Source organism: Typopeltis vanoorti, chromosome 25, assembly GCF_054136105.1.
Source record: "Typopeltis vanoorti isolate ZY-2024b chromosome 25, IOZ_Tvanoo_1.0, whole genome shotgun sequence".
Lineage (NCBI taxonomy): Eukaryota > Metazoa > Arthropoda > Arachnida > Uropygi > Thelyphonidae > Typopeltis > Typopeltis vanoorti.
In genome coordinates this window covers 3,953,639-3,979,907 of record NC_143573.1, presented here as the reverse complement: position 1 = coordinate 3,979,907, position 26,269 = coordinate 3,953,639, and the positions used below count along the sequence as shown (strand labels likewise).

The 26,269-nt window shown below is 36.4% G+C and overlaps 1 protein-coding gene across 2 annotated transcripts in view; it reads left to right on the top strand.

The window, feature by feature from the left end:
* The window catches only part of LOC150092487 (leucine-rich repeat-containing protein 42-like), a 141,081-nt gene extending 133,379 nt beyond the window's left edge, over positions 1 to 7,702 (top strand). For both annotated transcript variants that reach the window (XM_090414440.1, XM_090414439.1), the window contains exon 7: positions 7,334 to 7,702. In XM_090414440.1, the coding sequence (XP_090270566.1) occupies positions 7,334 to 7,560 (227 nt within the window). In that variant the 3' untranslated portion in view covers positions 7,561 to 7,702. The remainder of the gene's footprint in view (positions 1 to 7,333) is intronic.
* The last annotated feature ends 18,567 nt before the right edge of the window (positions 7,703 to 26,269 follow it).

Sequence of the window (26,269 nt, the reverse complement as noted above, 5' to 3'; positions counted from 1 at the left end):
TGAATAAAGTGAAAGGGGATAGGCAAAATCAGGCAAATTAGAGCTTTTAGGAAGGAAGCTGTTGAGTGAGTATGCAATGTCAATTCAGTGTAAGAATGCACATAAAATGTTTAAGTTTGTACCAATGCTAACAAACCAGAATGGGATAGTTAGTATGAAGTGTCAAGATAGCATGAACCTAAGGGACTTTTGCACTTTATGTACACTAATGCCAGGAGCATTAGTGTACGTTGGGGGGTTTTAGCATTGGTTTTTCATCCTGGCCAAAGGTTATTGGCATTAGTGAGACATGGCTGACAGAAGGTGATATAGTTTGTGGGATAGAATGTGAAGGGTATAGTATGTTCAGATGGAGAGCAAAGAAATGGGGAGAGGAGTGTTATTGTCAATAGCTAATAAACTGCAACCAAAGATAGCAGAATTTTAACTGCAAGCAGTGAAAATAGTATATTTGAGAAAGACCATCTGGTGTGAGATAGATGCCAGTAGAACAAAATATACAGTTGGATGCTTCTGTAGACCAGGGGATGGAAAGGATGATGAGGATAGTATGCATTAGCAAATAAACTCAATGAGTAGAGGGCAGGTAAATATTATGGGAGATTTCAACTATGGGAACATAGATTGGAAGAAGAAGAAGAGGAGGACACGAAGGAAGGGAATGGAATTTATGCTGTTACTAAGGGATAATTACCAGAGACTTGGCTAAATGCCGGGCCAGTTTATAAGTGGGACCATCTATGCTATCGACTATGGGGCATAGGGGTAATCCATAAATACGGGGTGGTTTAACATGAATTGGTTTTATTTTCCTGATGATTTCTTTGGGCCATGGTGTTACTTTTTTCAGTAATTTTCGGACTTTTTTCTTTTGAGACATTGTAGGGTCTCAACGTATAATTTGATACGTGGAACTGCCAATTAGGAGATCTTGCATTTTTCTTCTTGATTTGTGATAACCTTTGCATTTCCTTTATCGGCTTTTGTAATAATAATATTTTTATTATTATATAACCATTTTAGGGCAGTTATTTGCTTACATAGCATATTGCTTTTTGGAGGCTTAGTGTTGTTTAGAATGCTTGCTATATCTAGTCGCACGTTATTGGCCATTGCCGGCAGAAGATCATGGATACCCCGTTCTACTTTCATCATAATTTCTAGTTAAGGAATTTGTTTGGGTGTGACGGCAAAGTTATGCCCTAGACTGAGAGCATTATTGGCTTCTTCAGTGAGTGTTTCCGACGATAGGTTTACAACCACATGGTCTCGTCGAAGTTGCGGTCGGGCCTTCATATGTTGGCGCTGTTGTAGGAGTTCATATTTCTTTAGGTGTCTGCTTTTTACTTTTGTGAATTCTTTTTTTTTTTTTTTTTTTTTTTTTTGCTGCAACTTCGGAGATGTAAGACAGTCCATTTTGAAGTCGTTAGATCTGAAAGATTATTTTTGAGTCAGCAATGGCCTTGAAGAATTCTCCCAACCTTAACAAATATGGTTGCATTAATTTGCCAAAAATTTGGGAGACTGTTATCCTAAGAAAAACTCCTACTTAGAGGGTGCCAAAAATAGGACTTTAGATCTTTTGTCTTTTGCAATTATATTGTTTCACTCACTCACTGTCGCGTGTACAAGTGTGTTGTGCTCTGATGATGCTGAGTTGAAAATCAGTGAAATATAAGCGTTAATAAAACATTTCTTTGATAAAATTGTGTGGTGTTATTAATACCGTGAAAAATAAGTCATGAAGTTCAGACGGCATATTGCAAAGATTGTATAGACAAATTCTGAGAATTGCTGCAATCTTGAGAACATTGACCACGAGAGATAAGTGTGGTGGTCCCATTGTATAAAACTTTGATCAGACTCTGGAATTCTGTGCTCAGATCTAGTAACTAGAATTTGAAGGGGATTAACCACGTCACTGTCAATATGGATAAAATACATCACTCCTCTACACTTCGTATCCATCAAATATTTCAATGTAATATCAGTGGTATTACAATTTTAATATGCACTTTGCATTCATGGTAACCTGGATGTATATATACATCTTGGCTGGTTAGGTGGTTAAGCAACCTTGGAGAAGATACAGAGATAGATAAATAGCAAAAATGATATCAGTACTCTACAATGTTGATTATGAGGATAGTCTGAAGTCATGAAGACTGCAGAGTTTGGTGATTAGAAGACTATGATTCAGACATATAAGCTGTTGAGAAGTTATTATTTTATTAACACTGAGGAGATTTTTCTAATGGTAAAATGAGGAGAAGGAACATCGACAAGGTGCCATCCCTGGAAGTTATAAAAGGAAGTAGTGAGTAAAAGGCCTGGTGGTTAATGTACCCACTCTCGAACCAACTGGCTGTAGGTTTGAATCCCACCACAGGCATGAATATTTGTTATTGTCTTTAAATGGGAGATGAATTTAATCCCCTGTTGTGAAACCACCACCCCACTTGTTGGAGGCCTGAAAAAGTTGGTCTTTAGAGCAGGGTTTCTGGACTATGTAAAAATAAAATAAAAATATAAATAAATATATATATAAAATTAATAAAAATATCTTGCTCTCTTTTTTTTTTTTTTTTTTTTTTTTTTTTTTTTTTTTTTTTTTTTTTTTGTGCTTGGAGAGTGGTAGGCTGTGTTGTGACTTCTTGCAGGTCAAGAAGATAAAGAATTTACTCATAAGTTTACCACTGCAATTGCTGTACACTTTAACTCTTGTGGAATGACTTCGTGTGTAGAGGCTTAAGTGCTGTGAGGACATCATGTTGGAGGCTTAATGGATTTTTTACAACACTCAAAAAGAATTAAAATAGAATTTAATACTTCTTATATTTTGTCCTAGTTACTAGGACATCTACGGGGATTACAAAAACAATTAATGTAACATGCACACAAATATCATACAATACTAAGCCCAACCACGTGGGTGACACTAAAGTCCTATCTAGGTCGAGCACCCTCTAAGGGCGGTAGTAGGTGGCCTGGAATGTAAGGTGGGACCTCTGGTGATGAGTGTTTCCCAAATCTTCGGAAGCTTAATGCAACCTTATGCAACCTTAATGCAAAATTAAGCTTCCGAAGATTTGGGAAACACTTATCACCAGAGGTCCCACCTTACATTCCAGGCCACCTACTACCACCCTTAGAGGGCGCTCCACCTAGATAGGACTTTAGTGTCACCCACGTGGTTGGACTTAGTATTGTATGATATTTGTGTGCATGTTACATTAATTGTTTTTGTAATCCCCGTAGATGTCCTAGTAACTAGGACAAAATATAAGAAGTATTAAATTCTGTTTTAATTCTTTTTGAGTGTTGTAAAAAATCCATTAAGCCTCCAACATCTTGTGGAATGAGAATAATCCCATTTATCAATAGAGTAGTTTACAAAACCTGGCCACTATAAATGTCAGTTTATTTCCTTTATCAACTAAAGTACTTATTAGATGTCTAAAGCAATAGAGTTCCCAATGTATGAATAGTAATTATCTCCATTTTGAGTTCAGAATTTTAAGTGAATACTTGGACAAAAATATATATATATACATATACTATATATGAGAAATCTAAGTTAAACAATGGATAAAAATTTTATTATGATACAATATTTTTTATCTTCTACACCCATTTATTTTACAGAATTAAGTTTTTTTTAATTAATTTACTTTATAGTTTTCTTCAAGAATTTACAGCAGAAAAGAAGCTACCACCTTAATTCCTTAAGCAAAGCAAATGATATTTCTTCATATTTGAATAGTAATTATCTCCATTTCATCATCATCATCAAATTCCTGCCATGTACCCACAAGGGGTGTACAGGATATGATAGTACTACATGAAAAAATTATATCTTTACTAACTTCCTATCTACAATTTTCTTCCAAATCAGTCTGTTACTTGTCAAGACTCCAACATTATCAGATCTTATATTTCTATCGTCTAAGGCACTTTGTACCCTATCAATCCACCTATACCTTGGTCTTCCTATGGGTCGTTTTGCTGCCAACCTGGCAGAGAACACTTGTTTTGCTAATCTTTCCTTGCCCATTCTGTTTAGGTGACCATACTACCTGAGATTAGCTCTGCTAACGCATTCCTGGATGCAGACAATGTCAAGTTCTTTCCTAATATCTTCATTTTTAACATGATATTGCCATTGATGCCATCTGTTCACGCCTATAATCTTTCTCAAGACTCTCATATCTGCGGTCTCTAGTCTTTGGTCAAGTGTTTTACTTCTGACCCAGCTCTCAGATCCATAAGTTAAAACTGGTTTGAACACTGTCTTGTATACAGCTAATTTCTCTCTTATTCCATATGAATTTATTCAATTGACTTCCCACCATACCAGCTTTACTGATTCTTTTGTCTATTTCTATATTTAATTTACCATCTTCAGTAAAAATCGTGCCTAAGTAGCTGAAATATTTTACTTGTTCCACAGGTTCTCCATTCACAACACAGTTGACATTTTCAATGATTCTGCCTATTTTCATTGTCTTTGTCTTTTTATTGCTGACCTTCATACCATATCTATTACAACAGCTATTCAATTTAGTCAGAGAATCTTGCAGACTTGTAGCGGATTTATTTAGAAGTATAACATCATCCGCATAAAGCAAAGAGCTGACATTAACATCTCCAATTTTGATATCATGTGTAATACCACTTTCCTTCATAATGTGATCCATATAGATAATGAATAACAGAGGGGATAATGTACATCCTTGTCTCACACCAGATTTAACATTAAACCATCTTCCTGTACTTCCTTCAATTCTAACTGCTGAATTACAACTCAAATAAAGACTAAGTATTGCTTGATATAATGCCCCATTGACACCATATAACTGCAGCGTATTGAATAGCTTCTCTCTTGGCACCTTATCATATGCCTTTTCCAAATCAACAAAGCTTAAATACAGATCTTTGTTATATTCCCATGCTTTCTCGACTATTTGTCGTAAAGTGAAGATCTGATCCTGACAGCCTCTGTTTGGCCTGAATCCAGCTTGTTCTTCACCAAGCTTTTCTTCCACAATTCTTCTCAACCGTTTCTCAAGTATACTTGCATAGATTTTGCCAGGAACACTCTGTAGGGAAATACCTCTGTAATTCTCACATTCAGTTTTATTTCCCTTTTTATATATGGGTACTATGAGAGCTCTACTCCAATCATCGGGAATTCGTCCCTCTGTCCAGGCTTTCTGAACTATGCAGTGCAGCCACTGTAAGACTCTTATACCACCATACTTCAGCATTTCTGGTCGAATATCATCTACTCCTGCTGCCTTTCTACATTTCAAGCCTTTGATGGCTTTTTTTACCTCAAGTATGGATATGTATTCCTGCCTGCATGCCTGGTCAGTGTTTTTTACCACTGTGCTATCATCACTGCTTGTTTCATTTAGCAGTTTTTCAAAGTAATTACTCCATACTTCAAGGATATCTTTTATTCCAGTTTTCATGTCACCTTTATCATCTCTAACTCCTTTTACAGCACTCTTTCCTCCATTCCTAAGCTTCTTCAACAACCGCCAAAATATTTTGCCACCTTCTTGATATTTATTTTCTATATTCTTGCCAAAGTCCTCCCATGACGTTTGTTTAGCTAGTTTTACACAGTGTTTAGTATTTCTGCATTTGTCTCTAAGAGCACAAGCTGACTTATTTGCCAGGAACTTTTGATATGCTTTCTTCTTTTCCTTCACTGCCTCTTTAACTTCCTGTGTCCACCAGGGAGTTCTGATTTTTCTATCCTTGCAGACAACCTCACCACACGCCTCTCTTGCTGAATCAATCAATGTTTTCTTGAAGGCTTGCCACTGAATCTCCAAGGTTTGGTTCCTGTTCTCAAACTCTTTCATTTTTTCTTCAATAATCTTTTTGTATTTTAGTCTACAGTTCACATCTGAGAGCTGCTCAACTTTTATTCACTTGAAAACTTTCTTACACGTTATTATTTTCAATATGAAATTCGATTTTATCCTGCTCAAGACTAAATAGTGATCACTTCCAATTTCAAATCCTCTGTACACTCTGGTGTCCTGCACCAGGGAGAAAACATTGCTATCAACAATAACATAGTCAATGAGACTTTTCTTATTCCTAGCCTCTTCTCTCCATGTGAATTTGTGCACATTTTTATGTTGGAACATGGTGTTAGTAATAACCAGTCCATATCCTGAGCAGAAATCCAACAGATATTTGCCATTATTATTAGCTTTGCTCTTTTCTCCAAATTTTCCCAAAATATTTTTGTATGTCTACTCTGCTATTTAGATCCCCAACAAGGACCAACTTTTCCTTTTTCATTGTGTCAGTTGCTTTTTCTAAAGCCTCAAAAAATTCGTCCACTTCTATCTTAGTAGAACCTTCTGTGGAACCATAGGCACAAATAAGTCTCATTGTCCAGTTCGCCATTCTCATATTTGCCCACATTACTCTACTTGAGACTGACTGTCATTCAAGAAGTCATTACTCTACTTGAGACTGACTGTCATTCAAGAAGATTAGCCTCGTATTTTGTGTTGAATACTATGGCTACTCCTTCTTTTCCTTGATTGTCATTGCCTGAATATAACATTTTGTATTTATTGCTCAGAAAGATCTCACCAGTTTTGGTCTTTTTTGTTTCAGTCACCCCTATTATGTCGATCTGGTACTTATCTAATTCCTCAGCTAGCTCCATTTCTTTGCCATTCATGCTTCTTACGTTGATAGTACCAATCTTTAACTCTGGTAATGTTGAGTTGGGGTTTGTTTTCAGATTTGTTCCAGTAGCTAACTTTTCGCTGTTCGCCCTGGGTCCCTGGCGAAAATAACGGGGCCTTGTTTAACCGGGCGACGCCCCAGCCGGAATGAAATTTTGTCATGTTGTACCATCATTTTTTATTTTGGTTTAACCAATAAGAATACAATTTGGTCGGCTAAATCCCAAATAGCTAGCCCATCCTCGTCCGTTCAGTATCCAAGCAGATACCAAACAGGGTGCACCACGAGAAGGTGAGGATTGGACATTAGGTCAGAAGCCCTGGTTGGTTCTCCGCATTCCTAAAAGGCTATGTGGAGGTCTCTTCTCAGTTATACAGCTTTGACCCTTAAGCACCCCTTATCTCCATTTTGAGTTCAGAATTTTAAGTGAATACTTGGACAAAAATATATATATATATATATATATATATATATATATTATATATGAGAAATGATATATCCAATATCTAAGTTAAACAATGGATAAAAATTTTATTATGATATAATATTTTTTATCTTCTACACTCATTTATTTTACAGAATTAAGTTTTTTTTTAATTATTTTACTTTATAGTTTTCTTCAAGAATTCACAGCAAAAAAGAAGCTACCACTTTAATTCCTTAAGCAAAGAAAATGATATTTCTTCATTAATTCTTAAGAAGAAGCCATTTAAAAAGAGTGGGTATATTAAAAGTGTAAATGATGGAAAGCATACACCATCAACGATATCATTATATAAAGAGACTAATGGTAAAAAATTAAAACTGATGGAAGATGAATTGTTCTTTCAGTATTTATGAAAATTGCTTTGTCATTGGATTCTTTTATACTACTTCCAAAAAAATTATACTGACAAGATAAATTATACACATACATACCTCAGTGATATATCAGTATAATTTTTCTTTATCTGTAGTGTGAATAAAATTTTTAGATTAAAAAAAAAAATACTGTTTTCATACTGCTGACAGTTATCACAGCAACTAATAATACAGACACATGGCTCCTTGCTTATCTAAGGATTTTGCATTTACTTACACTCAGCAGATTTAAGTGTACATATTAGAATATCATTGTGAAAAATGTACTGAGTCATTAACTGTTCTTTTATGTATCTCTTATTTAGTGTTATTTTTTAAAATTATCTTTTGTTTGATTACTCAGTACGAAATTGTTTCTCTGAATCAGTAATTCACCTTTAAAATTTGATTCTTTGTGTGTGTGTCGGTAAAATATTGCATACATGAGAAGTTGAAGAATCTGTAAGCACATCAGTGCCATGTGTGGGGTGAAGGTGAGGATTGAGATGTTCATTGACATTTTTCTTGAAGAGTTGCAAGTTATAGTTGTTCAGGAATACTTCATGTGGAAGTCTCTTCCAGAGGACAGAGGTAAGCGAAATAAAAGAAGAAGAAAAACGGGTTTAAACAGGACCAACAGAAAGTGGATGAATGATGGTTGCCATTCAGTAGAGCAATTGATTTAGAATAAAATAAAATAAAATGTACTTCCCATTTCATCGAGGGGAGGTCCCCTCGATGAGTCTTGATAGACTTTGTTTCTTAGGAAGGACCTCCCACGATGAATCTTTTGACTCCATGGAGGCCTTAATAATAATAATAAACAAGCTCTTCCATTGTCTTTAGAAAATGAAAAATCATTAGAGGTTTTTTTTTTTTTTTTTAATTTCAAAAGTATTAATTCGAATTCAAGTATCAGAATGTATTTATTAAGTACAGTCGAACCTCAGTTTACATCTTTTCGTTTGGTGTCAAAGCTTTCATTGGCCTATATGCATTCATTCTTTATCACCTACTCAATTTATTGTCACACGTCACTCTCATTAGGCTTCCCTATACTAATCCTTTTCCTTCTCGCCTCACTTAGCATCTACAAGCCCAAGATAAATAAAGCATTTTTATTGTCAATATTTGTTTATTATTCAATTTATGTCTCTAATACTTGTTAATTAATATGTATAAAGACTTATTTAAATATAAAGAGCCAATAGGCTTCATTTCGCGATATAAACATTATTCAAATTAAGGGGATATTAAATCCCACATTGCTTTAAAACCAAATAAGAAACTCAAAGATAGGAATCAGAGAGTTTCATGCCGAATATAGTAAACTATAAAAGTATCAGTGGCCACTAGCGTGAGCTAATACAAGTAGTCCTAGTACGTAGTACAATCTCAGGCAACTCGTTGCAAAGGTGGGGGAAGTTCTGATCGCTAATCTTAGTATTTTCCATAATGTAAAAACACATTTACTAGGAAATGTATGCTGTTATTACATTATGGTGGGACTTCACTACCCAGACTGGTTTCAGCCTTTTTTGAGGCTTCATTAGTGAGTAGCTACTCACTGATGGAGTTCTAATTTTTCTATCCTTGCAGACAACTTCACCAAATGCCTCTCTAGCTGAATCAATCAGGGTTTTCTTCAAGGCTTGCCACTGAATCTCCAAGGTTCTCAAACTCCTTCATTTTTCTTCGATAATCATTGTGTATTTTAGTTCACATCTGAAAGCTGCTCAACTTTTATTTGCTTTAAAACTTTCTTACATGTCAATCTTTTCAATATGAAATTCAATTTTATCCTGCTCAAGACTGAATAGTGATCACTTCCAATTTCAAATCCTCTGTACACTCTGGTGTCCTGCACCAGGGAGAAAACATCACTATCAACAATAACATAGTCAATGAGACTTTTCTTATTCCTTGCCTCTTCTCTCCATGTGAATTTGTGCACATTTTTATGTTGGAACATGTTAGTAATAACCAGTCCATGTCCTGAGCAGAAATCCAACAGATATTTGCCATTATTATTAGCTTTGCTCTTTTCTCCAAATTTTCCCAAAATATTTTTGTATGTCTACTCTGCTATTTAGATCCCCAACAAGGACCAACTTTTCCTTTTTCATTGTGTCAGTTGCTTTTTCTAAAGCCTCAAAAAATTCCTCCACTTCTACCTTAGTAGAACCTTCTGTGGGACCATAGGCACAAATAAGTCTCATTGTCCAGTTCCCCATTCTCATATTTGCCCACATTACTCTACTTTAAACTGCCTGCCATTCAAGATGATTAGCCTCATATTTTGTGTTGAATACTATGGTTACTCCTTCTTTTCCTTGATTGTCATTGCCTGAATATAACATTTTGTATTTATTGCTCGGAAAGATCTCACCAGTTTTTGGCTTTTTTGTTTCAGTCACAGATGTTGCATTTTTTTTCACTTGGTTATACTATAAATTAAAGATTCCAGGAAATTATGTTCTTGGTTTCATCCTTTATCCAAGTGTAAGCAAACAAAGTTTGCATGTGAAGTCACTTCACACCATGACTACTTGTATATGGAGGCTAATGACTTCACATCAGTTGCCTTAGTATCCCATAATGCAATGCACATATCCTTACAAACATGTATAGTATGCCCACAGATTCGAGACCCTTGAGACTTCTGCGCATGTCACAAAAAAGAGAATCCATTCCAGTAATAGGGTAATCAATCCATCTTATGGGATCTGTTTATTATTAGAGGTCAGAAAAGTTAGCTTTTCTTTTATGAACATTGTAGTTTTTAAACTAGTACAGCGACAGACAAGAAAGCAATTGATTTTGCATGTTGGCGACCAATTTGTTCATCCTTTCTTTCTTCCCTTCAGCATGTATCGACTATTCTTGGCAGAAAGCCAAGCGGAGCTCTACAAAGTGTGGGTGTACATCTTAAAATACTATAAGATGCCATACATTATGGGAAGTTATCCAAGTGAAAAGACTGACAACATCTATCTCTAATTCAGAGTATTTTAATAACAAGGTGTGCCACCTTTTGACTACTTGTATATGGAAATATGACTTCTTCATTATTTCAACCTTGGTATCACTTATGGATCTGGCTCTCACTGATGGGATGTCAATCAAGGTTCAAATTGGTCTGGGTGGTGGCCCTTCCCATAAATGGATATCATTTTACATGTCCATAAGTATATGTGAAGTCATTAGCCTTTATCTACAAATAGCCCAGTCGTGAAGTGTGCAAGGCTTTGTTTGCTTACACTTGGATAAAGGTTTTTTAAGATACCTGCCATCTGTTGGATGAAACCAAGAATCAAATTTCTTGGCATCTTTAATTTATTCTTGGACTCAGTTTATTGACACATCTGTGTTTTGGTGTGTATTATAAACTGTTTATAACTATTATTTTATTGTTGTTAATAATGCAGATAAAATTCTAAGTAAAGTTGTTGTTGCTTCTAGTGAAAAGAAGATGTATGAACCTAATATGTTACATGCTAAGGAGTAAAATTATTAAATTTAGTGATGAAGGTATATCGTACAATGAGAGTGGGTGCAGACTAAACTTACCTTTCACTACTTTGTTTTAGTTATTAAAAACAAAGTTAAAGTTCTGAATGAAAAGTGCTACAATACAGTTCTTCATAAATATGACAATCTTATTGTTTGAAATGGAAAAACTTTTAATTGTGTAGATTGATGAACAAATTGGTTGGCATGTTTCCTTAAGCTGAACTTTTCAGAGTAACTTTTTCCTTTATGAAAATTATTCTAAAAATTTCATTTGTGTCTGACATAAAATGTTTTATATCAGTTAATCATATGTATAACTGTTTTAAAACAAACCATTACATGCACATCTGTAAATGAAGAGAAACTAAATAAAATAAAATAATAAAAAAAAGTAGGGATTTGCTATACAACTAAATTCACTGTATAACAGTTGTCTGGAACCTACTTTGTCCTATGACTGGGATATGCCTATATGAGTTTTATCTCACTAACTTATACAGGTATATGACAGGGATATGCCTGTATAAGTTAGTTTGTTACCAGATTAATGTGGAGATGTTTCATAGTAGACAGACAACAGTAGAATAAGAGGCTATCCCTGGAAGTTGTATAAGGAGAGTGCAAGCAGGGAGTTTTTTTTTTTTAATAGTGCAAAGACATCATCATATTACAGGTCACAGCAGTACATAGGATAAGACAATCAGTAAGACAATCTTAAGCATCCATGCCCTTGGTGGGATTCGAACCCACAACCTCTTGGCTGGATAACAGATATGCTGACCTTTGGCCCACCAGGCTGACACAATCAGGGAGTGAGAAGTGTGTTCTTTGCATGGAGAGTTGAGTGGAATGCATTACCTAAGAATGTAGTGAGTGCAGAAACTGTTTCTTCTTGAGACATCTGCTGTCAACCCTGTTTCACTAAATCCAGAAGTCTTTGGTCAGCCTGAGAGTATTAATGCCACCAGTTAATTCTCTTTATTCCTGATACTCCTGGCATTTGTATAGAGATACGTAATTTCATTATCACTTTTCCTGTACTTAGTTATTCCTTCCTAGACTTCATTATGACTTTGCAATATGCCATACATTCTCCCCATAAGAGGTTATCCTTGTTACCATCCACCTGGCTAACTCTAATTCCCTGTCCTTAAGCCTTTCACTTTCCCAATAAACAACAATCTCTCCAGATGACTGATCCTTGTGTTCAATTGCAGCTCATATCTCATATACAGTTCTTTTCTATCATCAAATGCACTCCAGGCATTTGCATTTTTCAGACCTTTCTTTCAATACATTCTCACTTTATCATTCATTACTACTGCTCTTCTTCTCAACTCTGCATTATCATATCGAGGTGTCGAGGCTAGCTGGTGAACGGATGTGCTACCGGAGAGCTCCTGAGAGATTTGTGTTTTTTGTTGATTTATTGGTGTTTTGGATTCAATTTAATGGACTTAAGTGTGTAATTTTGGTATATTATTGGAGCTTTATTAGCGTAGTTAGTGTACTAAAGTGTTTTATAACATAATTATGTCGGGAAGTCGCCGCTAGATGAATTCGTAATGTGTAGTGTTCGTGCAAGCTCCAGATAAGATAAGTATCATTTTCAGTTATCGATACAAATTACTTAATATTGTGTAGTTTTGTTTTGTTTGCCTTGCGTATTTTAGTGCATCTATTTTTGGTGTGTTATAACGTATAATTTGACAAAACACGTTGCAAATAAATATGGCATCTGTGCGAAGGAAAATGGCGGCCAGTAATGAAGGTTCGCCATCGTTATCAAAGAACGGTAGCATAAAAGAAATGAGTCAGTGTACTAGCTGTGAAATGTACGCTTTACGGAGTGCGATCGGAGTATGGTTAGATGATAATAAAGGATTGAATGTGTGTAGAAAGTGTAGGGAGAATGAGGAATTGAAGTGTATTTCGGATCGTGAGTGTGATATTTTTGTCAACCTTCAGAATGAAGGAAATAGGGATATGACAAGAAACGGCAAGGTTGTACATGAAAATTGTGAGAGTGTGAATGATAGTATAAATGGTTTCTCAGAGAACAAAAAAGATGAGATAGATGCATTGAGTGAGATCGCGTTGTTGAATAGTGCGATAGAAAGAGCAAAACAGCAGTTGGAGTGCATGAACAAAAGTAGACTGAATGAACCAACCAATAATAAAAGGTATGACAGGAAAAATAGACGTATGAATGTGAACATGAACAAAATGAAGGATAGAGTGCTGTATGGAGACTCGTTAGTACGAGGTGTGTTAGTAGAGGATTTGACAAAATCGTACCAACCTGGTGCGACCATAAAGGACGTAACTGCGTCTATTAGAGAGCAAAAGGAAAGGGTGAAAGAAATGATTATTGTGGCAGGTACGAATGATTTGAAAGGAGATAAAATGGAAATGATAGAAGACCTGAATGAATTGTTTGAGGTAGCAAAAGAAAAGAGTGAGAGAGTTAGAATGATTAGTCTTTTGCCACGGTATGACAGTGAAATGTTTAAAAGGAGGGCTATAATTGCGAATGACTTTATGCGTGGGTTATGTATGACGAGTGGTGTGGAATTTGTGGATGTGTGGAGTGAGTTTGATGGGCGAAAGGATCTATATAAGATGGATGGCTTGCATTTGAATGGTTACGGTGTAAGAAGACTTGAGAAAGTGTTGCTGAATGTAGTGGATGTGCAAATTCAGGGAAACTAGATTTGTTAGGGGGGGGGAGTAGAGATACAGTCCTTATGGAGGCAGTTGAATGTAAGAATGAATATAATATGCCAGAGCAAATAAGGACAACAAATCTGAGGGGATAGTTAATATAAGGCATCAAGTTAGGGTTGGGGCTAATGGGGGTCTTAAATTCATGTACACTAATACTAGGAGTATTAGGAACAAGAAGGAAGAGTTTTTGGCTATGGTTGGCACTTCCAGACCACAGGTTATAGGTATTAGTGAAACATGGCTGACTGTAGAGGATATAACTAGTGGGATTGAATGTGATGGGTATAGTGTGTTCAGGAATGACAGAGAGAATAAAATAGGGGGAGGAGTATTGTTGATGATAGCTGATGAACTCCAGCCAAGGAGAATAGAAGTTGAATTGCAGGATAGAGAAAAGAGCACATTTGAGGCCATTTGGTGTGAGATTGTGGCTAGCAGAACTAAATATACAATTGGGTGCTGCTATAGACCAGGTGATGGAAAAGATGGTGGTGACAGTATGCACAAGCAAATAGAAGAAATGGGTGGAAGGAGGGTGATTATTATGGGAGATTTCAACAATGGTCGCATTGATTGGAGTGATAGGAGGACACACGGGAGGAAGGAACTGGATTTTATGCGGTTATTAAGGGATAACTATATGCGACAGCATGTAATGGAAAATACTAGGGGTCAGAGAGTGCTTGACCTAGTAATTACATCTGAGGATTTGGCTGTAACAAATATGACCACATTGCCACCAATCGGTGAGAGTGATCATAGGGTCTTAACTTGGGAGGTGGCTAAAGGTGTAGAATTTTCAATTAAGACAGGGTACATGTGGAATTATCGGGCTGGAAAGTATGACAAGCTTAGGAGTTTGATTGGTTCAGTGCCATGGCATGTACAACTGCAAGGACTAGAAGTTGATAGTGCATGGGAGGTAGTTAAGAAGTGCTTGCATGAAGCAATGGCTGACTGTATACCTAGAGTCCGAATAATAAATCAGGTAGGGGTTAAATGGATGAATAACACCATTAAGCTTGAGTTGCAAAAAAAGAAACAACTATGGAGGGAATTTAAGGAGAAGGGTGACCGGCAGGCACATGAACGGTATAAAGCGCAGGCCAGAAGGGTGACGAGTGTGGTAAGAAAAGCAAAAAAGGATTACGAAAGAACATTGGCCATGCAGGCTAAAGAGAATCCTAAACAGTTTTTTAGATATGTAGCAAGTAAAAGGAAAAATGTACATGGCAGATTGATTTTAAAGAATGCCGATGGTAGGGAGGTAACTGAATCAGTTGAGATAGTTGAGTTACTGAGTGAGCACTTTGCAAAAGTATATCATCCAGGTGGTGACATTGCAGAAACGAATAAACCAGTAGATTATACGGGAATTGTGGTTAATGAAGTGGAGGTGAGTAGTCTATTGCATAACCTCAATGTCAATACATCTGTGGGATTGGATGGTATACCAGCTCGTGTTGTACGAGAAACAGCTAATGAATTGTCAGTACCCTTGACCATTTTGTTTAATTTGAGTCTCGGGTCTGGGTTAGTCCCGAGCGGGTGGAAAGAGGGGAAAATAGTTCCACTGCATAAAGGTGGTTCCAAGACTGCTGTTGTAAATTACCGACCGATTAGCATATCAGGAATCATTGTCAAGGTCTTAGAGAAATTAGTCAAGAAAAGAATACAGGATCGGATAGATGAAAATGGGATATTGTATGGGGGACAACATGGTTTTGTGAAGGGTAGATCATGCCTCAGTAACTTGCTCATGTTTTATAACACAGTGATGGCTGAACTGGATAGGGGTAATGGGTTTACAGTGATACTACTGGACCTTGCCAAGGCCTTTGATAGGATACCACATGGAACCCTAATCAGTAAACTGGAGCAGATGGGTATAGATATAGGGTTGGTGAGATGGATAAGAGGGTGGTTGAATGAGAGATATCAAAGAGTGGTTTATTCAGGAGTGGAGTCTAAAAGATGTCTTGTGACTAGTGGAGTGCCACAGGGCTCTGTTCTTGGACCACTGCTTTTCAATTTGTTCATCAATGATATTGGAAAGGATCTGAGAGGAAGTGTTCACTTGTTTGCTGATGATGCAAAGTTGGGTAGAGCAATTGTGAGTGCACAAGATGTCAAAATTTTACAGGATGATTTGGATAGTTTGGAGGACTGGGCTAGGAAAAATGGATGTCAATTTAATGTGGCAAAGTGTGAGGTTATGCACTTTGGGGTGAAAAGAATAGCAGCAGTATATCGCATTGGTGGAATCATACTCCAGGAGATTGATGAGGCCAGGGATTTGGGAGTGTTGGTGGATAGGGAATTGAAGTTTAGGGGGCACATTGCAAAAGTAACTAAAACAGCTCACCAAATCACTTGGCTTCTGAAAAATACTTTAACATGCAGAGACGAACAAGTTGTTGTTCCTCTGTATCGAGCCTTGATAAGACCCCATCTGGACTTCTGTGCCCAGCTATGGGCACCAGGGTTTCTTCGTGATGGGGAGGAAGTGGAGAGGGTCCAGAGTCGAGTGACCAAGATGATAGCAGGTCTGTGGAATGAACCTTATGAGAATAGGTTGAAGATTTGTGGGTTGCAGAAATTGGACGATAGGCGAAGGAGGGGTGATATGATTGAGACATTCAAATTACTGAAGGGTTTTTATAAGATTGATCCAGAAGATATTTTTGAAAATATGACTGGTGGTGGGAGGACTAGGGGCCATGCATGGAAGCTGGGCAAGAGCGTGGTTGACAAGAGTGTTAGAGCTAGGTTCTTTACTTGGAGAGTGGTAAATGAGTGGAATAAGCTTCCAGAGTCTGTTGTGGGTGCTACGACCGTGAATGAGTTCAAGGCAAGGTATGATAGATACTGTGTGAATGTTGAATAGTTCTTGACATGATGTTAGGGCCTCCCTCGATGAGTCTGTCGACTCCTTGGAGTTTCCCGGAACAACAATAATAATAATAATAATAATAATAATATCTGGGCAGTATGCTCCCAATTTTTCCTTTCACACTTTTCTGCTGCACAATCTCAAACATTAACTTCAGGTTTCTCTCTCTTTCACACCAGCCAGTTTATGCTTTCCTTTGGATTATTTGTACTGATTATCATTTCATTCATATCCTCATCTCACTTCATTGCCATAGTCACACTTTGTTTTTCCTCCATTCATTCACTTCTCTAACATTCTGTTTTGCACACCACGAATCATTGAATCTCCATACATCATGCCACTCACAGATCCATTTATTCCTTGCTCCCCTGCATACCTCTCTCTTTCTCCTCAAACACTTTGCCTCTTTATTTTCTTACTTACTTGCCTTCCTCTCATCTCTATCCCTTGCTTCAGTATTCTCTCTCTGATTCTTCCACTCTCCTCTCCCCTTTCATATCTTTTTCTCACCACTGCTCTTGTTTGTCTCATACATCAGTTAACCTGTCATGTCTTCTATTTTCTCTCTCTCCTTACTAAGCATCTTGCCCTCACTCAGCATTCACGAACATAGATCATTTAATGTCAAATCCATCACTATCTCATGCTTGCCTTCCTTAGCCTTGATCATACTGTTCATTTCTCTCTGTTGGTACGTGCTTGTTTCCGTTACCACTTCTGTCATTACTAAAACCAGATACTCATTTCGAAATCACCCTGCTCTTCCTACTGGGTGCATTTCATACAGACATACACACCTCCCATCTCCTGCCACATTTTCAACTTTTATGAGAAGCCTACAATCTGCAGGTGCACAATGCTACATTGTTTGATATTGTAGAAAATGTAATTTAAATGATAGTTGGCTGACAACACATTAGTAAATGGAGGTGTGATGGCCACCAACCATAAATGGAAATGGTACAAGACATGCTATATAAAAAATAACAAAATAAAAAATGCTTTTGCTGAAGTATTTTTCTGATACCATTGTTGAACAAAAGTTCAACTTCTGAACAAAAAGCTTCAGAATGCAATTCTCTGCTTAGTCATTAACTCAATCTATATTTATTCTAAATTTACAGTAAAATGTATAGTAATTAATATGAAAAGTTTTTTTCAAATGCAACTAGAACATTTTGTATTTCTTAAAATTAAACTATCTTATACTTACAGAAGGAGGCTGCTCCTAATTGCACTACCTTGTGTGGTCATTCCACACTGTAGTAATTCTTTGAAAGTGCATTGATTCTCTGGTCTCTTCACTCTGCTTTTTCTGTTTATTGTTAAAAACTCTCTTTCAATGAAGGGCATCATCCTTATCAACTGAGCTATATCACTTGAATGAAAATATAATTTTATTTTACTTTTTAATGAAGATCCTTCCCTTGAAATGCATGATATATATATATATATATCAGTGGCATCCTGTGTCCATTTAGGTTGGGTGTACTGTCTGGTGGCTTATGCAACTCGCACTACAAAATTCATGTCGATTTGGCCGTATGATTGCATTTTATTGATTTACGAAAGCTTTAAGAGTGCATACACATCAGTGTTCATCTGAATTGGTCCAATGCATTTAACTGTAGTATAACTTGGAATACTTTAATTTATCAATTAATATAATTTTAAATATGGAAAGCATAAAGGTCAAATGAACAATAGCTATTCTTCACACCCACCATTTATTTGAGAAGCACAACAAAGGGTTTACACTTTGTGGATATATTCCATTGCCATACATTGCCAAATACTAGAGTGAGATAAGGATAATATGAATTTTGATACGATTTTTAAATATATCCGTATAATACTCACAGAAATCAGGAAAAAGTAATCACTTGAGAAATTATTTTTCCAGATTGAACCAAAGAAAAGCTAAAAATTTTACTTGTTTTTACACAAGTTCCAACCTCCTTCGAATATAATCAATCATACAAATCTGCAAAAGCTCTGGCAGAAAATAGGACATTCAGTAGATTGTCAACACTGTTTCCCATTGTAAATATGAGTAAAAAAGTTATAAATTATTTATAGAAAATTACTTGTCTATGTTGGTGTCCTAAACACGTCAGTTCACACTTCACACAGGTAAAACAGATGAAACTCAGAAAACAAAAACAGCAACTTGTGACAAATGACAACATTCAATTGGATTGGTTGACACAATAACCAACCATGGCCACTGATTTCTAGGTGCTATTGTCTCAGTGCTCACCTTGCCTCGCCTTCTGGGCAGTTTAAAACCAGAAGGCAAATTTGACTCATTGTGCCATCTCTATGTCTCTTCAAACAGCTCAAAGGTATATGTAATTGTGACTGCACACCTGGCTATTAACACGAAAGCGATGCAATGTTTACACATCAAAGTGTCCTCTTCGTGAAGCATTAGTATATTGTATTTCATTTTAGGAATCGTGCAAAGCCAGGAAACAAACGAGTCTTTAACAGGAATAAAAAATAAATGCAAAAATATGATATCAGTGATATTGTTATTCTGTGGATGTGCACTGCACACCCTGATGTGTATGTATTTATAATTTGATTATAATTCTTACCCATGAAAGGTGAATTAAAAAAAAAAAAAAGTGTTTCCAGGTGGGGAAACACAGCCATGTATTTCTTTCACCACAATTATTTCTACATAATTATTTTTCTATAATTATTAATACAATTAATTACCACATTGACTGCTGATGTGATAAATCATAGTTGGCAGTCTGTATTAGGATGCCAACTATGAGTCATTTCGTATCGTACTGGCAACATAACATATTGGCACCTGCAGCAAGCTTGCACTATATGCCAGTGACAATCAGTGTGTTAATCTACAAATATATATATATATATATTACCCAGTCTTTTTTTAATTAATATTTTAGTATACATTGTCATTTCCTGAAAAATTTAGTCATGTGTAACCAGTGTATAAGTTTAAAAGAATTACCCAGGCTGATTGGCTAAGTGGTTAGCATATCCATTCTCCAACCAATTGGCAGTGGTGTTTGGTTAAAATCCCTCTGTGGACATAAATGTTTGTGATTGTTTTTAGGTGGTAGATGAATCTTATTCCCCAGTTTAAAACCATCATTCTATTACTCTGTTTATAAGAAAGACTGAAGGATCTTAGAAAAAGTTCCAAGTCTGATCTCTATGGCATGGTTTCAGGATTATTTTACACTTAGCCCACCAATATATGTATACACAATGTGGATGGGATTTTTACATATATTATAATTATTTAGTAAGTGAATAAATAATCACTAAACCGTGTAAATAACTCAGAATAAATGTTCATTCTCTTGGATTCTTGTTTCTGAAACATGAGTAATCTGATGTCAACATAAGAGTTGCTATCTAAAGGTTTCTGTACTGTCTGCAGAGGAGTGCCTTTAGCTACCAGTATAACTTACTTTTACTAGTAATTGTTGTATTACTTCATTCTGAGTTAAGTTATTAAGTGTTGCCATTATAGCTAGCAGTCCTTTTGTGTAAATGTGATTTAAATTTTTTCAATTTTTATTATTCTTTATTGCAATTCACCAATGAAAGATCATAAACCAATAAGAGAATGCTCAAAAGACTAAACATGGTACATTTTTAAGCCATTTCAGACCTTCAATAAAGAATAGTGATGGCGGTGGTGTTTCACGGAGTGGTGAGAGTTATCAATACCTAAAAGCATTCACAAAAAATATGCACGTTGTTTTGGCTAGATTCGAACCCACAGGGTAGTAGGTGAAAAGTGGACATATAAGTTTGCTACCCATGACTGCAGATTGGTCTCTTTAATGTGCTTTGTGATTTTCTAAATGAGTGATACAAAATAGCAAACTGCTCAGTGACTGTATAGATTATAAATAGCTACTACTTTTATGGGGGAAAAAAAGTCACTATATTCAAGGAAAAAGCCATTTGGAGAAATGGGTAAGGTCAAGGGATGTCCACCGTGCAAGAGTCCAGGACCTCATTACATGTCTACAGGAAGAATGATCCAAAATTTCCATTGATTGCTATCGTATGCTTGGGAAAAGTATGTCTCATAGGATTGTTGCAGTCGTTGCAGTGAAAGGAGGTATTACATATTATTAAGGTGGGTGCCATGGCTGTTTTTTCCTCACACTATGGTATTCATTGACTTCTTTCGAGTAGTGTAAGTAGCAGTTAGCTAATTATTGTTATTGCATGACACCTCCAAGGAGTCCAAAGACTCATATTGCCCGCCACCACTAGTACTTTCAAAGACAATCGCAAACATCCATGCCCACGGCGGGATTCAAACCCGCAGCCTTTCCGCTGGAGAGCGGATACGCTAACCACTCGGCCAACCAGGCTGGCAAAAAAAAAAAAAATTCTACATGTAGCTAGCAGAAAAAAGAATGTGATGGAAGGACGACATCGAAGAAAATAATAAAAAGGTGAGTGCTGCCATGGCTATAGTTAAGATATTAAATGAGCAGTTCATAAAGATAATGTCACATTCATTGTGAATATGACAACATGCAGAGCTTGAGAACAATGAAAAAGGGAGATCAGATTGGCTGTGAGTGATCAAGAGCTATATGGAGAATTGAGTAAACTTGTTAATAAGGCTGTGTGACTTGATGATATATCACCACATGTTTTGAGAGAATGTACTAGTAATTGACATCTGCCTTTGCATACTTAATGAGTTTTACATTGAGTCGAGTACCAGAGGAGTTTTTTTATGTTGCTTTCCACCCAAGAAAAGTTATTTGCAAACCTATAGTACATTTTGTACCCTGGATGGTCTGAGGATTTCTTTCTTTTTTTTTTATTTTTATCAATTTTACACACACACACATATCATATATTGTACTTATAATTAATTTTTATTTATGTATTCTGGAAATTCTGCTGTAGAGACCAAATATGGAACTTTTCAAGCCACTTAGGCCTCCAATAAGCAGAGAAGTGGTCTCACACAGATGATGAAATTCATCTTGCATCTAAAGATAGTCACAAACATCCATGACCATTGGGGATTCAAACCTGCAGCCTGTTGGGTGGAAAGCAGATGCTAACTACTTGGCCATATAAGCAAGGGGTGAAAGAACTCGAGCTTCAAATTATGGACTAATCTGTATGTCATGGTTAAAGTGTTGGAGAGACTAGTGAGAACCACGATCTAAAATTTGGTTGGCAACAGTTGTATTCTATTTAGTGGACAGCATGGATTTGCTCAAGAAAAGTTGTTTTAGTAATTTGCTTACTCATTACAATAAGCTGACAAGTGCATTGGACAAGGAAAATGGATATGCAGTAGTGTACTTAGATTTTACATCTATCAAAAGATGTTTACTAAATCTTTTGATTGATTTAGGCAATCTATCAACAGGTTTTTGATAGGTTGCCAAATGATAAATTGCTATGTAAACTAGAATTGATTTATTGAATATTAGATTAGTGCAATAGATTGAAAATTGGCTATGATATCTGCATGTTTATGTGTATAGGGGAACCATATCCTAGAAGAGGATAGTCACTTTTGTGCCTTAGGGTTTGTTTTTTGACCATTACAGTTTAACCTGTATGTTATCGATATTGGGGTAGGTTTGAATGGGGATGTTCAGTTGTTTGCAGGTGGTGCAAAGTTTGGAAGAGCTATGAGAAGTACAGCCGATATCACTTTAAAAGAGGAGTTGAATAGACTGAGCGAAAGGGCATGTGGTTACCAGCTGAATGATGCAAAGTATAAGGTTTAAAGTTTTGGTAAACAAAGAAGGGATATGGAGTATCACTTGGTGGGAATATATTGGAGGAGGTGGAGGAAATAGATGTGGATGGGGAGATAAAATTTAGGGACATTTGTAAAATTGTGAGGACAAAGGAATGAATTCTAGCAGTGATGTGCAGGACACAGGCTTGTTGAAGTATGGAGACTGGTTCTATAAGGTTATATAAACCTTACAGTCATCCAAATGTGGCATACTGATTATGCTGCATTTGGATGACTGTAAACAGATTTCATAACCTGGTTTTCAAAAGGATTAGGAGGTATTGGAAAGGGTTCAGAGGCAGTTGACTAAATTCGTTTCTGGTCTGCAATATTACGTATGAAGAAAGGTTGAGAAGTTTGAATTACATAGTCTAGCATATAGGATGAGGAGGAGCAATATGTTAGAGACATATGGTTTGAGGTTCTTAGGTTAATTTTAAAATTTTTCATAGAATAGTTTGGGATGGGGGGGGGGGGAACAAGGTCATTCCTGGAAGATGAAGAGTGAGAGTATATTGTATGGAGAGTGATGAATGATAGGAAAGTAATGACTGAAGAGAAGGTGATATCTGCATAGAATCTGAATGTATGACTCCCACAATTAATCTTTAACTTCATGGAGGTTTGAGGATAACTGTTATTATTATTCCACAGTCATCTCTGTGGCGTCCCTAACACTTGTCATGAGAGAACCAAATCGACACTATCTTACCTCTCCCTGAAACCATTAACAATTCACTCACAACTGACTCAGACTAACTATTCCATTCATTCACCAATCTCCAAGCAAAAAAAAATCTAGTCCTCACACCCTTTTTAACCACACTCTTACCCAACTTCCAGGGTTGACTGTTGACCTGTCCTCTCTACCCAAGTGCTGAAATATTTCCTTTGTATTAATCATATAAAATCCCTTAAGTAACTTTAATGTTTTTATCATATCAATTATATGATAGAAACATTTAAGTGTATACTTTTTTTTTTTTTGCTTACCAACCAACTTTTACAACCCTCAATCTCTCTCTAATAGGGAGCATTCCACAAACCATTCACCATCTTCATCACTCTCCTCTGGATCCTCTCCACCACTTTTTCAGTATAAGAACTCCAGGTGACCAGACATAACACAGTAATCCAGATGAATCATATCAAAGCTTTATAAAGAGGAATGAAAACTCCCTTTCTCTCTATTTCTTAGTGTGTATTTTTCAATAACCATCATCATCATCATCAAATTCCTGCCATGTACCCTCAAGGGGTGTACAGGATATGACAGTACTACATGAAAAAATTATGTCATTACTAACTTCCTATCTACAATTTTCCTCCAAATAAGTCTGTTACTTGTCAAGACTCCAACATTATCAGATCTTATATTTCTATCGTCTAAGGCACTTTGTACCGTATCAATCCACCTATATCTTGGTCTTCCTCTGGGTCGTTTTCCTGCCAACCTGGCAGAGAACACTTGTTTTGCTAATCTTTCCTCTCCCATTCTATTTAAGTGACCATACCATCTGAGATTAGCTCTGCTAACGCATTCCTGGATGCTGACAATGTCAAGTTCTTTCCTAATATCCTCATTTTTAATATGATATTGCCATTGATGCCATCTGTTCACGCCTCTAATCTTTCTTAGGACTCTCATATCTGCGGTCTCTAGTCTTTGGTCAAGTGTTTTACTTCTGACCCAGCTCTCAGATCCATAAGTTAAAATTGGTTTGAACACAGTCTTGTATACAGCTAATTTAGTGTTCCGACTAATTTCTTTCTTATTCCATATGAATTTATTCAATTGACTTCCCACGATACCAGCTTTGCTGATTCTGTTGTCTATTTCTATATTTAGTTTACCATCTTCAGTAAAAATTGTGCCTAAGTAGCTGAAATGTTTTACTTGTTCCACAGGTTCTCCATTCACAACACAGTTGACATTTTCAATGATTCTGCCTATTTTCATTGTCTTTGTCTTTTTATTGCTGACCTTCATACCATATCTATTACAACAGCTATTCAATTTAGTCAGAGAATCTTGCAGACTTGCAGCAGATTTATTTAGAAGTATAACATCATCCGCATAAAGCAAAGAGCTGACATTAACATCTCCAATTTTGATATCAGGTTTAATACCACATTCCTTCATAATGTGATCCATATAGATAATGAATAACAGAGGGGATAATGTACATCCTTGTCTCACACCAGATTTAACATTAAACCATCTTCCTGTACTTCCTTCAATTCTAACTGCTGACTCACAACTCAAATAAAGACTAAGTATTGCTTGATATAATGCCCCATTGACACCATATAACTGCAGCGTATTGAATAGCTTCTCTCTTGGCACCTTGTCATATGCCTTTTCCAAATCGACAAAACTTAAATACAGATCTTTGTTATATTCCCATGCTTTCTCGACTATTTGTCGTAAAATGAAGATCTGATCCTGACAGCCTCTATTTGGCCTGAATCCAGTTTGTTCTTCACCAAGCTTTTCTTCCACAATTCTTCTCAACCATTTCTCAAGTATACTTGCATAGATCTTGCCAGGAACACTCAGTAGGGAAATACCTCTGTAATTCTCACATTCAGTTTTATTTCCCTTTTTATATATGGGTACTATGAGAGCTCTACTCCAATCATCGGGAATTCGTCCCTCTGTCCAGGCTTTCTGAACTATGCAGTGCAGCCACTGTAAGACTCTTATATCACCATACTTCAGCATTTCTGGTCGAATATCATCTACTCCTGCTGCCTTTCCACATTTCAAGCCTTTGATGGCTTTTTCTACTTCAAGTATGGATATGTATTCCTGACTGCATGCCTGGTCAGTGTTTTTTATCACTGTGCTGTCATCACTGCTTGTTTCATTTAGCAGTTTTTCAAAGTAATTACTCCATACTTCAAGGATATCTTTTTCTCCTGTTTTCATTTCACCTTTATTATCATCTCTAATTCCTTTTACAGCACTCTTTCCTCCATTCCTAAGCTTCTTCAACAACCTCCAGAATATTTTGCCACCTTCTTGATATTTATTTTCTATATTCTTGCCAAAGTCCTCCCATGACTTGTTTAGCTAGTTTTACACACTGTTTAGCTTTCTTACATTTGTCTCTATATTCTGTAAGAGTAAAAGCTGACTTATTTGCCAGGAACTTTTGATATGCTTTCTTCTTTTCCTTCACTGCCTCTTTAACTTCCTGTGTCCACCAGGGAGTTCTGATTTTTTTATCTTTGCACACAACCTCACCACATGCCTCTCTGGCAGAATCAATCAATGTTTCCTTCAGAGTTTGCCACTGAATCTCCAAGGTTTGATTCCTGTTCTCAAACTCTTTCATTTTCTTTTCAATAATATTTCTGTATTTTAGTCTACAGTTTACATCTGAGAGCTGCTCAACTTTTATTCACTTTAAAACTTTCTTACATGTTATTCTTTTCAATATGAAATTCAATTTTATCCTGCTCAAGACTAAATAGTGATCACTTCCAATTTCAAATCCTCTGTACACTCTGGTGTCCTGCACCAGGGAGAAAACATCACTATCAACAATAACATAGTCAATGAGACTTTTCTTATTCCTAGCCTCTTCTCTCCATGTGAATTTGTGCACATTTTTATGTTGGAACATGGTGTTAGTAATAACCAGTCCATGTCCTGAGCAGAAATCCAACAGATATTTGCCATTATTATTAGCTTTGCTCTTTTCTCCAAATTTTCCCAAAATATTTTTGTATGTCTCACAATCATTTCCTACTCTACTATTTAGATCCCCAACAAGGACCAACTT